A 14,518-nucleotide genomic window follows, 5' to 3' on the forward strand; every position below is an offset into this window, starting at 1 on the left:
ATGTTGTTGCAAATGGCAGTATTTCATTCGTTTTTATAGCTGAGTAGTATTCCATTGTGTAGATGTACCACATTTTCCGTATCCACTCATCTTAATGATGTGATTTACGGTGGGAGCCTTGGGCTACACGGTACTGGCTACACCTACGGAGGTGCTAGAGATTCAGATCAGCCATGAGGATGGTCAGCCACGTCTAAATGACTGACTCCAATAAAAATTCTTGACACAAGGATTGGTGAGCTTCCCTGGTTGGCAATACTCCTGCATGTTGTCACAAAGCTCTGTGTGTGGGACTCCATGGAGAGGACAACCGGAAGCTTAAGGCGATCCGAACCCTTGACCTTAGTGTTATAACACCATGCTGTAACCAGCTGAGCTCACCAGCCAGCCCTCTCTTCTCTTCACTGATCTTAATCTCTATCCTTTCACAGTAATGAATTATAACCATGAGTCTCACAGCTTTTCCGAGTTCTGAGAGTCCATCTAGTGCGTGAACCTAAGGGTGGTCTTGAAGACCCTAGAGCGTGCACCTGTCCAGTACACTGCAAGGCAGAGGGGATATTCCTGAGGTCTGGCCCAGGGGAGGGTGGCCAGGTCACAGAGTTGGCGTCCAGACAGGGAGACCACGTCCTCACTAGCTCCAGTCTCTCTCCGTTCAGTACTGACACTGTCATCTCATGCCCTCTGTCATTGAATCCTGTGGAAGGCTGGCCTGAGTGTCCACGGCTGAATAGGAGACACCCTAGAAGGGGGATATTCAAACTTTAGACTCGAGCCCTTTCAAACAAAATCAAACAAAATCTTCCCCACTGAAGCCCAACATACAAAGAGCTGCAGGTCTGTCCTCTCCCCTCTCCCTACAGACCAGGGCAGCCCTTCTCAAGGTGTGGTCACAAGTATCGGGGTGGGTGGTGGGTGGGGGGGGGGCGCAAGGGGAAGGGCACATATTAAAATGCAGATCCCCAGGTCCCCTCACAGACCCACCAGACCAGACCCTCTGGGCTGTGTTTTAGCAAACTCTACAGGGGATTCTGCTCGGCAGGAAGGGTTGGGAAGTGCTACTCGAGGCACTGAGAGAAAAGACACAGTCTTTTTTTTTTTTTTTTTTAAAGATGACAGGTAAGGGGATCTTAACCCTTGACTTGATGTTGTCAGCACCAGGCTCTCCCAAGTGAGCCACGGGCCGGCCCTAAGATAGGCTTCTAATGCCATGTTGCGGGTGTCTGGAGACATCTGTCCCCTCCTTGAGAAAGTCTCCAGTAATTGGTCTGTGGTTCATGTAGATCCCACACCCTCCTCAGCTCCACCACTGCACTTACCCCATTAGCTGTGGAGCTGTAATGGTCCTGACCTGGGGAAACAAGAGGAGAAGTTGTCAGAAGGAGTGACCATGCTGAGAAGCATGGGAAGGAGACACACGTAGGTGTCAGGGCCCCTAAAATTCTAAGTCCTACCTGTGGTATTGACATGGGGGCGCTACTTTCCTTAGTGGTTTATACATTGGTCAAACAGGATGGTGTATATGCTCTTTAAAGATCATCCAGTTATTCATTTACTTATTAAATATAAATAAATAGTTATTGAGCATGGGCTTTGGAACAAGGGACAGGTTCAAATCCCACCTTTGTCCTTTAAGAGCTGTGTGACCTTGGAAAAATGACTTAACCTCTCTGTGTCTCAGTTTTCTCAACTATAAAGCAGGGGTTTATTCAGCAAATAGTAGTATTATTTAGCAAAGAGTTAATGTCCACTTTGTGCCAGGTGCATCCTAGGTGCTGGGGTTACAGCTGTGAACAGAACGGACAAAAATCCCTGCTCTCGTGGAGGTTAATACTAATACTAATAACAATAATGATAGAAGTAGTAATGGCAATCACAATCATAGCTAATATATACCCAGTGTGTGGCTTACAGTGTGTCAGACACTGTGCTAAGTGCTTCACCCGTATTATCAGGTGCAGGTGCCCCCATTTCACGGATGAGGAAACTAAGTCATAGAGATTAAGCCATTTGCCCATAATGACATAATTAATAAAGCGGTAGAATGACAGCCCAAACACAGGCAGCCTGGCTCTGGAGTTGACCTATTCAATCACTCAGCAAACACTTCCTCGAGTACCTTCTCTGTGCCTGGCGGGTGTTAGGTGGTGCTGGAGACAAAATCGTGACTGTGTGACAGCCCCAGGTCTGCCCTGCTGGGGCTCACAGTCCACAGGGGGAGAAAGACAAGTCCCTACACAGTGATGAACCAGATTGGGCAAGGCTGGGGTGGGAGAAGCCCAGAGCAAGTGCTCGACCCATTCTGGGGGAGTCAGGAGGGCTTCCTGGAGGAGGGGCATCCAGTTGGGATGTGAGGGTTTTGTTTAGTGGTTGAAGGAAAAGGTTTGTAGTCAAAGACCTGTCTTCTACTCCCGATCAACCACTTTCCAACTGTGTGACCACTGGCAGGTAACTTCACCTCTCAGAGCAAACATTTCCTCACCTGCAAAATGGGGCTCACAATAGGACCCACTTTGCTGGGTGTTTGTGAGCATTCAAGGAGGTTGTGCATAGAAGTTCCTGGAATGTGCAAGGTGCTCAGCAAATGTAGCTCTTCTGATTACAGAATTAGTGGAAGCACTTCACAGAGGGAGAGTGCTCCAGGCAGGGAAACAGCCTGTGCAAAGACCTCGAGGTGTGAAAGTGTCAGGCCCCTTTACAGCTGAGGATCAGGGTGCTGGTTCCTCCTAGGAGTCACTCCTGAGCAAGGCAGATGGAGTTAAGCGCGGGTTAAGTATTATTCCACCCTCTGTCCATCTGGCGGAGGCTTCCATGTCACCCGGATTAAGAGCCAGAGTCCTTACGGTGGACTTTGAGGCTCTATATAATCTTCCTCCAACTCTCTAAATATTTGTGAAATGAATCAATAAACCAATGAACAAAACTGTCTGGTTTTCTGTCCTCATCTGTAAAATGGGAGAACCTCATGGTATTGGGGTGAGGATTCAGTGAGAGGCTTAGCATAGAGCCCCGCACATAGTAGGTTCTCAGTGATGGCTGCTATGGTGATGCTCTTTCATGGCAGACAATGGGAGATGTGCCAAAGAGAAGGAACTCACGGGAATATCTGGACAGTGCACAATAAATCAGGCACCCCAGCAGGCTCAGGAAAATCACGATTCCCGGAGTCAGGGAGATGACGACAACAGAGGACATGCCCGAGTGTGACTGCTCCCTGGGAGGTTGCTCTGGAAGAGAAGGAAACAGGTATTCAGGTAAGAAAACATTTGGGGGTTCTACCTGCCTGGCAAACATTACCTCTCATTCCTGAAATGGTACCCTGAATTTCCTTTAGGGAGCTGCCACTCCACCTCCCTCAGTCTTTACGGTTCAGGTGGGAATTGACCCTACCCTCTGGTTCCTAAGATAGGACTTTGACTCAGGTCTGGCCAGTCAGAGCATTCCATTCTTCCTGGCTACTGTGATTGGTTCATAGGTGGGCTGTAACCTAAGATGGGCCAATGAGAGCCAGGTCTGGGACTTTGGCTAGAGATAGTGAAAGTATTTTCTTTCCCCTGGGATTGCTACACTGGTGGGATGTGAGCCCATAGTTGCTGAGGGCCATTTTGCTTTCCTGGGAACAGAGCCTGCCTGAGAATAAGCCAATATAAAGAAAAGCACAGACAAAGATGTAAAGAAAATTTCTGGGTTACATGGTTGGAACACCCGGATCTAACCATACCTGAAGGTGTTTTCAATAAAAAATGTTTTTTCTTGGACTACTTTGAGTTGGGCTTCCATCAATTGCAATTGATAGAGTTCTGCCTAATACACCTGTAAAGGCCTTTCTGAGTCCCTGGGGAAGAAGCATCCCACAACCAGCCTGGGTTTGTGGAGAGGGTTTATCCAGGCAACTGAACCCGTGGCGCGGATGCTGAGTTAACGGCAGAGTAAAGTTGACCCCATTGCTCCTTTCATGAGAGGACTTAAGAGAAGCTTGGGAGTCAGAGAGTACTCCGTGGCTGGGAGATTCCCTTACCTAGAGACTACATCCAGACATCTCCCTAAGAGGGAATCCTGCTGTGACCTCTTTCTTTGGTCCCTCTGTTCTCTCCACCTAGAGAGCTCCTTACCTTTGACCAGGATGGTCAGTTCCCCCTGGCCAGTCCCTAGGGCATTGGTGACACGGCAGATGAAAGTCGTGTTGATTGACTTGTCCACTGTATGGATCAGGAGCTGGGCACCCTGGGCCACAGCGGAGGGTGGTAGGGGACCCATGGTCCTGGGAGAGACAGATGGGTGAGGAAGTGGCAGTGACTGAGCACTCCCTATGTGCCAGGAACACAGAAACCCTCACGCCATCTATGATATAAGTTGAGAGCAACTCTGGCAAGTCCCCCTGACTCTTCTCTTCCTCTCAAGCCCACATCCAACCCATCAGCAAATCCTGTCGGCCTTACCTTCAAAATCTATTCAGAATCCAACTGCTCCTCAGGGCTTCCACGGCCACCCCCCTGGTCTGACCCCCTACCTCCTGGACCACGCCCCTGATCTGACCTCCCACTACCTCCTGGACCACCCCCTGATCTGACCTCCCACTACCTCCTGGACCACGCCCCTGATCTGACCTCCCACTACCTCCTGGACCACTCCCCTGATCTGACCTCCCACTACTTCCTGGGCTACGCCCCGCCCCTTGATCTGACCTCCCACTACCTCCTGGACCACCCCCGTGGTCTGACCTCCCACTACCTCCTGGGCTACGCCCCCGTGATCTGACCTCCCAGTACCTCCTGGACCACCCCCCTGATCTGACCTCCCAGTACCTCCTGGACCACCCCCCTGATCTGACCTCCCACTACCTCCTGGACCACCCCCCTGATCTGACCTCCCACTACCTCCTGGACCACCCCCCTGATCTGACCTCCCACTACCTCCTGGACCACGCCCCCGGTCTGTTCCCCTCATGGCCACCAGAGGGCGCCTGAGGTCGGCCCTAGGTCAGCTCATATCCCGTCCACCAGAACCCTCTGGGACTCCACCTCATTCAGAGTAAAGCCCAAGTCCTGAACGGCCACAGGCTCCGTGTGAACACTTCAGTTATGCTTCCAGGGTGTTTGCCTACGCAGGGATCCATGGACAGAAGTGCATTCGCATATGCTCTTCTGTCTGTCTGAATGCTATTCCTCCCGGTGCTCACACAGCTCACCCTCACCCCTTCAGTCCTGCCTCTGCTCTGCAATGACCCCCACTTCCTTATCCCCCTCTTCTGCTTTACAACTTTATCTTGCTTATTGTTTCTCTCCTCCACCAGAATGGAAGCTCCACACAAAGGGAGGGAATTTGGTCTGTTTTATTTACCAGAGTATGTTGGTTAATAGCACCTGACACATTGTAAGCAGTCAAAGAGCATTGGTTTAATGAACAGAGGTGAAGGAGACGGAAGCATGGAGTTTTGGGCACTCTGCAGAGCCGGGATGTAAACCCAGCCATCGGGCTCAAGAGCCTGAACTGTGGCGCTTTGAGGCAGGACAGTAAAAGCACCATCTGTCAACAACAGCAATCAAAAACCTTTGGTCTAATGGGTACAAAACTATTCTATCTACCCTAAGTGAGTCATTGTGCATATATGCATGTATTGGAAAAACATACTATACCCCACAAATAGGTACAAGTAAATGTTAAAATATTTTGAATAAAAAAAAAAAAGAGAAAAGAAAACCTTTGACTGGCAACTTCTTTCACTGACAATTGATAAGTGACTGCAGCTATCCACAGAGGTGGATAGACCGGGATTGTCACCATGGCATTTGCAGAGTTGCAAATGGAAAACGACCTCTGTAACCCATATTAGGGACTAGTTAAATAATTTTTTTTTTTTTTTGAGAACAAACAGATGTTATTTATTCAGAGCTTGTTACAGCAACGGAGACAGCACCATCGCTTGTTTGGCAGAGAAAATCCCAAGATAAGGAAGAACCACACAGGGAAGCAGGGGTTATTGTGGTTTCTGAGTTTCTAAGGCTGGGAAGTCCAAAGTCCATCTGGTGGTGGTGACAGTGACCCAGGGGTCTCACATTGCAAGATGGTGGAAGCAGAGAGAGCAGAGAGCTGGTTAAATAATCGATAGCACCCCTGGTGATCTAGTGGTTAGGAAAAGAAAAAAAACTGATGACAGGCAACACGCTGGAATCTCAGCAACATTAAAAAAGAGGCTGTGGCTACTTTGAAATGCATTAAAAGATAAGATGGATTGATGGATGAATAGAGGGATGGGCAGATGGGCAGAATTTGATAAAGCAAGACAGTAAAATGTTATCGGGAGAATTTGCATGGTGGATTTTTGAGTGCTCACTGGAAAATTCTTACAGTTTTTCTGTATGTTTGAAAATTTTCCTAATAAATGTCAAGAAGAATGGGATTGTGGATCTGTGTTCTTTGACGTGGAAAGGTGTTCACAAGATAGAGTAAGTTTCAAAACTGTACATTCAGCACAATTCCAGGTTTTGTTTAGAAGCATAGAGAAAAAAAAGACAGGAAAGATACATAACAAGGTAACAGTGGATATTTCTGGAGGTGGTTGGGTACACTTGACTACAGGCTCTATTTTCTTTTTGCTCTTGACTGAACTATTTGAAGTTTCTACAATGGTCACAGGATAATTTGAAATAAGGAAAAATGCCCAATAAAAATTAAGTAAAATAATTTATCCCTTTGTCTTTTCCTCCCCCACTCTTAACTCCAGCCTTAATTTTGGGAGATCTCCTCATTGCTCTGAGCCTTAACTTTCTCATCTAGGCAAAGGGGATAGTACTCGCTTCATTGGAGATGACCGAGCAGGTTACATGAGGTGATGGCTATGGTACAGCCCAGAGGCTAAGAGGATCAGTTTTGGAGCCAGACGTGGATTCGAGAGCTGAGTGCTCCCTCATGGCTGCCCTTTAACCCGGGCTGACTGTGCACGGTGTGGGAATCACATGGAGTGAGAGGAAGTACTCGGTGCAGAGCAGGCACACTGTAAAGAACAGGTGTTATCGATGAACCTGGACTAAACCACCTTGGAAGCTCTGCAATTGTCATACAAAAATTTTACTGAAGGTCCAAAGTCGACCTCTTTCTCTCTTTTTACCTTAATGCATCCCCCTCCTCCCTCAGACCCAGGAGTCTGGGTCCACTCAACTCACGTGTTCCAGTCATAGCCTGTGGGTTCTGGGTTGCTGTAGACATCGCAGTTCAGGGTGGCCCCACTGAGGCCAAGGTACCAGTTGCCATCGTAGCCGGAGATGGAGACCTCAGGGGGGTCTGGGGAAAATGGACACACAGGCTCAGAGACAGGGAGCCTTCAGAGAGCCCTAAAGAGATGTGTGATTCACATCACAGCAGGAAAAGGCCTCAGTGAGTTTGGAGAACAGTCCGAGATGGACAGGCCTGTAGGAAGTCTGGGGCAGTGGAGTCCCCTCAGAGGGCAGAAGCCTGGGAGTCCTCGGTCAGGGGGGGCACAGAGAGAGCTCCCCAGGACCTGTCTTAGAAAAAGGCAGTGTTCCTGGGTGGTCTGGTCCTAGTATGTCTTGGGTGTCCTGTGAGAAAGGGCCTCACGGACACTCATAACACACAGGAGCATATTCAAGACTCTGACAGGTCTTGCAGAAAAGAGTCCTGGGTGGCCCTGCCTCAGTCTGCTGCTTATATGCATCCCAGATGTGATCGGTGGGAAGACTTCGCAAAGTCTTCAGGAGGAAAGAAGAGATAGCCCAATGAGAAAGGATTTTTTTTTTGGTGGAGGGGAGCAGAGGGGTGGGAGTCAGTGTAGACCTCCTCTTCTCTCAGACCCAGTGACAATGTTGAGGGAGTCCAGTGTAGACAGTGCCAGAGAGAATAGTTTATGAACTGCCTGGGGGGTCGGTGGCCAATACAGACAGGATGGGAGAGACAGTATAGATAGTGTCTAGAAGAGCTTGTGCAGATGGCGATGGGCTCAGTGTAGCCAGTGTATTGGGATATCAGAGTAGATGCTACTCTGCAGGGGAACCGTCAGTTCCCAGGGAATCCAGTGTTGAAAATGTTGTGTGTGTGTGTGTGTGTGTGTGTGTGTGCGCGTGTGTGTGAGGGGGGTAGAGAGTGTCCCAGGGAGCTGGTGAATTAAGACAGGCTGTGTGTGTGTGCACGCACGCACACGCACACGTGTGTAGACAGTGTTGTATGAGCCAGCTTACAATGTGGGGCAGAGGGGAGTGTGGACTACACTATGGGACAACGTAGACACTGCCTGCGGGAGCCACTGTAAAGAATGTGGGGAGGGTCAATATAGCCAGCACCCAGTGTAGTCAGCTGTGGCTCAGGGGAATTGGTGTAGACACTGCAGGGGGTCAGTGTAGGCAGTTCTCCAGGGGAATCAGTGTAGACAATGTTGGGGGGCTGGAGAACCAATGTCTGGAGAACCAGTGTAGAAAAAGTAGGGTGTCCATGTAAACAGTTGTCACGAAGCTAGACGGCACGGGGAACAGTGACAGCTCCCCACAACTGATGGCATAAATAGCTGGTGTAGGGCCGAGCCCGTGGCGCACTCGGTAGAGTGCTGCGCTGGGAGCGCGGCGACGCTCCCGCCGCGGGTTCGGATCCTATATAGGAATGACCGGTGCACTCACTGGCTGAGTGCCGGTCACAAAAAATAAATAAATAAATAAATAAATAGCTGGTGTAGATGATGGTAAAGCAGTACAGAAAATGAACAACAGGGTGGGTGTAGACAAGGGGAAGCAGTTATGACAGTGCCAGGAGAACCAGTGTAGCAATGTGGGGAAGGTCAGTGTAGACAGTTGCCCAGGGAAGCAGGTGTAGGCAACGTGTGGGGTATCGATGAAGACAGTGGCTGCTAGGGAAGCCGGGGTAGACAACCTGGGGAGCATCGACTATGGCCTATATAGCTGGTGTAGACAATAGGGACAGTGTTGTTTGTGGCCCATGGGAGCCAGTGTAGACCCTTAAGGTGGGGTGTGAAGACAACAGCCAGGGGAGCTAGTGCAGATGATGGAGGCAATGGCGAGAGTAGCCTGGGGAGTCGGTGTAGACAGTGGGGGGTGGAGGCAACCTGCCAGTGGCCTCGCTCTCACTCACTCCTGGGCACACTCACAGCGCAGGGTGAGAATCACAGGCAGCAGCACCGGCTCCTCAAAGCTCTCATGCTCCACTCTGCAGGTGACATTCTTGCCATCTGCCTGGCTTGAGGGCATCAAGGTTAAGAGGCTGGTGACGGTGAACGTGCTGGGCAGGGGCCCGGGCATCTGGCTCTGATTGGCCATCCCGTGCAGGTGTGAGGGCCAGGTGATTCGGGCAGGTGGGCGTCCCCCTGTGGAGATGCAGCGGGCCACAGGCACAGGCTCCCGGGTGAGCGGGCTGAGTGGGACCTCCTGGGCCTCAGCTGTGCTCTGGGGCTTGGCTGGGGAGAGGAGCAAAAGGGACAGATCACCTCGGGCCTGTATAGTCATTCAGCAAATCCCTCAGCAGCAGAGGCGGGGGGATCAATTAAAGATACAGGATGGCCAGGTTCAAATCCCAGCTCTGTCCCTGAGCAGCTTGGTGGCCTTGGGCAAGTCTATGCCTCAGTTTCCTTGTCTGTAACTGAGGATAATGATGGGATCCCAGGCAATGACAATATGCAGGTAAAGCTCCTACAGCGACGACCCAGAGCAGGCAGGGTTGGGATGGGGGAGCCCAGAAGGAGTGCCTGAGTCTGAGGCTGTGGCTCAGAGAGGGCTTTGTAGAGGACAGGAGGGCTGAGTCCTGGAAGTTGAGAGGGGCAGTGACTGGCCCAAGGTCACACAACTGTAAGCCACAGAGCTGAGCTTTCACACAAGGTCTGTCTGACTCCAAAACCACCTTGACCATGTCTTGACCATCATTCTGGTGATCCCCAAACCTGGGGCTTCACTCGGTTCCTTCCCCATCATTGCCTGTGTTATTATTTACTGAAGATTTCTCCTTAAGTTGACTCACTGTTTCTGTTTTACCCTCATCCTAAACCGTAAAACCCAGAATCCCAGGCTTGCTGGAGTGACAAGAGCTGCCTTTGGTTGTGTCTTGTGTGCCAGGCACTCTTCCAAGCACTTGACATTTCATGAGTTACTCATGCAAAGGCCTGGAACAGTTCCTAGTCCATTAAAAAAAAAAAGTTAGCTCTGACTAGCCCTCATAGCAATCCCCATCCCACAGATGAGTAAACTGAGGCACAGAGATTTCTTGCTCAAGTTCCAAAAGCAAGGCCTGTCATATTCTCCCTGGTGCTAGTGAAAATTAACCCATGATCCCATGACCGTATTTGAGGAAGTGGGAAAGCGCTCCTCTGTTGGGTGTCAAGACCCTTCCCATGTCTGTTTCAACTTTCCCTTTTCTTCACCAAAGGCAGTAACAATAGCCGGCCGCTATGAGGCGTGCCCGTGGGCCAAGCACCTCTGTTCTAAGCCTTCACCTGGATAAACTCATCCCACCCTTGGGACAGCTTTCTCAGGGCAGCACTATTTTTACCAACCCCATTTTACAGATGAGGAAAAGAGAGGCCCAGAAGAAACCACATGCCCAGGCCGCTAGGGGCAGAGCTGGGCTGCAAACCCAGGCCTCCCCACTTCTCCCCTCCCAATCCCCGTCCCACTGTTCCCCTCCCCCCGCCCCCTCCCCCCGCGGCTGCTCACCGAGCACGCGGAGCCAGGTGCACGCGCTCCTGCTGCCCTGCGGGAACGTGGCGAACTGGCAGGTGTAATTGGCTTCGTCCTCGGCGCGCAGCCCGGACACGACCAGCGATGCGTCCAGCAGCTCCGCGCCTGGCCTGGCGGCCGCGAACTCCATCCTCCCGGGCTCGGAGACGTTGGGCCCCCGCACCGGGTGGAAGACTGCCACACTGCGGTCTCTGCCCGCCGGCCCGCGCCGTATCCACGTCACCAGCGTCACCTGCAGGTTGGGCTCCAGCGGCTGCAGGTGGCACGGCAGCATCACTGAGTTGCCCAAGAAGCCTCGCACCCGGGCGGGCGCCTGCACGCTTATGGCCGCTGTGCCTGCGTGGAAAGCGAGGGCGGATCAGACCCGGGCGCCCCGGGGGGTTGGGGCAGGGGACGGGGGTGAGGGCGGCTCCTATGGCTCTGAGCCCCTTCATCGCACCTATTATTACCTTACTTCCTGCTATCATTACCCTATTTTCTCGATCTCAGCATCATCGATTTTTAAAAATTGTGGTAAATATTGTGGTTTAAAAATTAGTTTACCATTTACGCCATTTAAAGTGTACAATTCAATGGCTGTTATGATTTGAATGTTTGTCCCCTCCAAAACTCATGTTGAAAGTTAATCCCATTTGTAACATGAATTAATGGATTAATAGGTTAATGAATTAATGGGCTGTCACGGGCATGGGACTGGTGGCTTTATAAGAAGAGCAAGAGACCCGAGCTAGCATGCTCAGTCCCCTCACCGTGTGATGCCCTGCACCCCCTTGGGATTCTGCAGAGTTCCCACTAGCAAGAAGGCCCTCACCAGATGCACCCCCTTGACCATGGACTTCACAGCCTCTAGAATGGTAAGAAATAAATTTTGTGTCTTTATAAATTACCCAGTTTCAGGTATTCTGTCAGAAGCAACAGAAAGCGAATTAAGACAGTGGCGTTCAGTCATTCACGGTGCGGTGCAGCCATCACTACTACCTAGTTTCAGAACTTTTTCCTTACCTCAGCATCATTGATTTTAAGGTGCACCATGACTATTGTCATTTACAGCACAACTTGCCATCAGCAGTTAGAGTATCTCCAATTTAGAAAATGGGAGGAAACTGTGGGTCTTAGAATCCGTGACATATGTTGTTACTCTGGGTGGACCCAGCTTGGGAGAATGTACGTGGGGGATCCTGGCACAAGAAGGGAGGCAATTACAGCCCAGGGGCTTTGGATCCCTTCAGATCTCTGCTATGAGGCTTCGGGCATGTTATTTAACCTCTCTGTGATTTTTCCCTGTAGTTTGTAAAATGGGACTAATAACAGTGAACACTCACAGGGCTCTTACACAGATCAGGGGCTATGTGGAGTGCTTCACACATCTCTCAACATTTAATCCTCAAACAGCCCCCTGAGACAAGCATTACTGTTAACACCACTTTATAGGTGGGGAAACTGAGACATGGAGTGGTTTGCTCCAGGTCACACAGAGGGTAAGCAACAGAAGTGGGATTTGAACCTGGGCTGTCTGTAGCCAGAGTCCTGACCTCTAATCTACCAGGCCCTATATGAAAATCTTTCTGCCTAGGGCTCCAGCACACAGTAGGTCCTCAATGTGTTAGCTCTTATTGACATTAATAAACATAATGCTATGCATTCTTATTAATAATAATAAGGATAATGGAGAAGGTGGAAAGGAGCAAAGTCCTACCACTTACTAGCTGTTTGCTATTGTGCAGGTGATGTCACTCTTCTCAGCCTTAATTTCCTCGTCTTTAAAATGGGGGTTGTTGGGAGGATTAAATGATGAAATATATGTAAAGAGATTACACATGATAAGCACTCTATAATGGTGAATATTATAATAATAGTTAAGATGAGAAAGAAGCCAGGAGGTAGTGGACAGAGGTGCTTGGAGCACACTGGGTGGAGAGAGGATACAGGATAATTGTGGAGCGGTGAGCATGCTGGTCTGGGGTCTGGGTAAGTGAGTCTAGCAAATGCCAGCTCTACCACTGACTTGCCGTGGGGCTCTGGGTAAGTGAGTCTAGTTCTCTTAGTTATTTTTTTCCTCTTGAGGTGATGCCGAGGTCCCCTCCCTGGTAGGACTGCTGTGGGGATGAAGTTGGGGGGAGGGGACCTCCCAGATAACCTCCTCCAACCCTTTCCGCAGTCCCATGAGACACACCATTTTTTCACCACCATTGCAAAGAAGGGAAAATTGAGCCTCGGAGGGTGAGGTCCTTTGCCCAGGCTAACCAGCACATGAGGGGCACAGCCTGGGTTCGGACCTGGGTGTGGCCCATGCCGCACCCCGGGCTTTCCTGTCCTGGTGGAGGGGCTGCGTCTCCGTATCAGCTCACTCATCCAGCTCTGCCACTTCCTGCTGGGCAAGTTACTTCTTTGTGCCTAAGTCTCCTTATCTGTATACAGGGCTCACAATAAGTCCCATGCTGGGAATCTCCTCAAAGGGCTTTGGGCCAGTGATCCTCTTTGCACAATTTAAGCCTAAGCATCAGCTTTTCTGGAGATGCACCCAGTGTTTTGCAAATCACTTTTTTGGGAAATGCTGAGATAAGGAACTCTGGCACTCAGTATTATTACTGTTTACACATATTATCATCGTTATTGTTATTACCAAGTACGTCCAACATTGTTCAACATCCTCTCAAGACAGCCTCACAGGGAGGATCCACTCTCCCTTCTCCCACACCACACAAACATTTTATGGAAACAGAGAACTTAGTTAACTTTCCTGAGGTCACACGGGTATTAAATGCCAAAAGCCGAGTGGGCTGACTTCAAGTAATTTATGAATGAATGAATAAATGAAAGGCCAGGCCCTTAGAGCCAGACATTTGGGATCAGAGGCGGGATGGGGTCATGTGCCACTGTCGCCTCCTTTCCCCATCAATCATCCTCTGTTCTGCTGAAGCAGGATGTTGAGGAATGGTCTGGATACGGTGAGCAGGAGCATGGGGTAAGGTGAGCAGGAAGGAGTCACCCTCGGCTGATTTCCCCGAAAAGGATTCGTCTTTCGGGAATCTCCGTCCCCGAGTGACAGCGGGTTTCCGAGAGGCTGAGAGGACGGTCGTGCCTCGGCCCCTTGTTCCTTCCAGCCCCGGCGCGGAGCGGGGTGGGTGGCGGAGGACGCGGCGCCGCAGCCTCCGGGGACCCAGGAGGCCGAGTGTCCCGGCTGGCTGCGGAGTGGGGACGGGCCGCAGGGGCCGCTGCATGGCGCGGGGGTCACTTACCGGCTCCCAGGGGTGCCCAGGACGGCGACAGCAGTGTCAGCAGCAGCGGCAGCCACGCTGAGGGCGCGCCTCCGGCCATGTTGGGGTTCTCCGGGAAATCGGCGCCCGGGGCGGTGGCGCGCTCCCTTGTCGCTCTGCCTCGGCCTCTGCTACTGAGTGTCCTGACACCCGAGCTGTGGCCCAAGAATCCCCTGGGGGCCGCGCCGGGGGGCGGCAGGGGAAGTCGCGCTTCTCCAAACTCAAGAATGACGTGCAGCCTAGTGACGAAGGAGGGGACTTCAGCCACCCGGTGCGGAGGAGCTAACTGGGACGAGCAGTTCCAGCGCGCCCCTTACGCGCCTGCGCGGCCCTCGGCACAGTTCCCGCGACAGCCCTAGAAGGTGGGTAGGATATAAGGATGCTTCCGATATGAGAGTTCCATTTTACAGGCGAGGCGCGCAGAAACATTAAGCAGTTTACCAAAGGCTCTCGGACGCTGAGCGGCAGAGCTGAGATTCGAACCCATAACTGGGACAGATATGGAGCTCTAAACCACCAGGCTGTTCTTCCATTCATCCTAAATCTATGGGCTTTGGAATCAGACGAGGCCTG

General features: G+C 51.1%; 1 protein-coding gene across 1 annotated transcript; it reads right to left on the bottom strand.

Moving 5' to 3' along the window:
* Positions 1 to 14,253, bottom strand: PVR (PVR cell adhesion molecule). Its single transcript, XM_063111369.1, has 8 exons — positions 13,928 to 14,253; positions 10,665 to 11,024; positions 9,110 to 9,415; positions 7,164 to 7,281; positions 4,113 to 4,261; positions 3,099 to 3,227; positions 1,320 to 1,351; positions 1 to 742 (listed from the first exon to the last, which is right to left on the bottom strand). The coding sequence occupies exons 1-8, from the start codon at positions 14,004 to 14,006 to the stop codon at positions 671 to 673; spliced, it is 1,245 nt and encodes a 414-aa protein (XP_062967439.1). The 5' UTR covers positions 14,007 to 14,253; the 3' UTR covers positions 1 to 670.
* Positions 14,254 to 14,518: the final 265 nt, after the last annotated feature.

The sequence above is a fragment of the Cynocephalus volans genome, chromosome 10 (genome assembly GCF_027409185.1).
Source record: "Cynocephalus volans isolate mCynVol1 chromosome 10, mCynVol1.pri, whole genome shotgun sequence".
Taxonomy (NCBI): domain Eukaryota; kingdom Metazoa; phylum Chordata; class Mammalia; order Dermoptera; family Cynocephalidae; genus Cynocephalus; species Cynocephalus volans.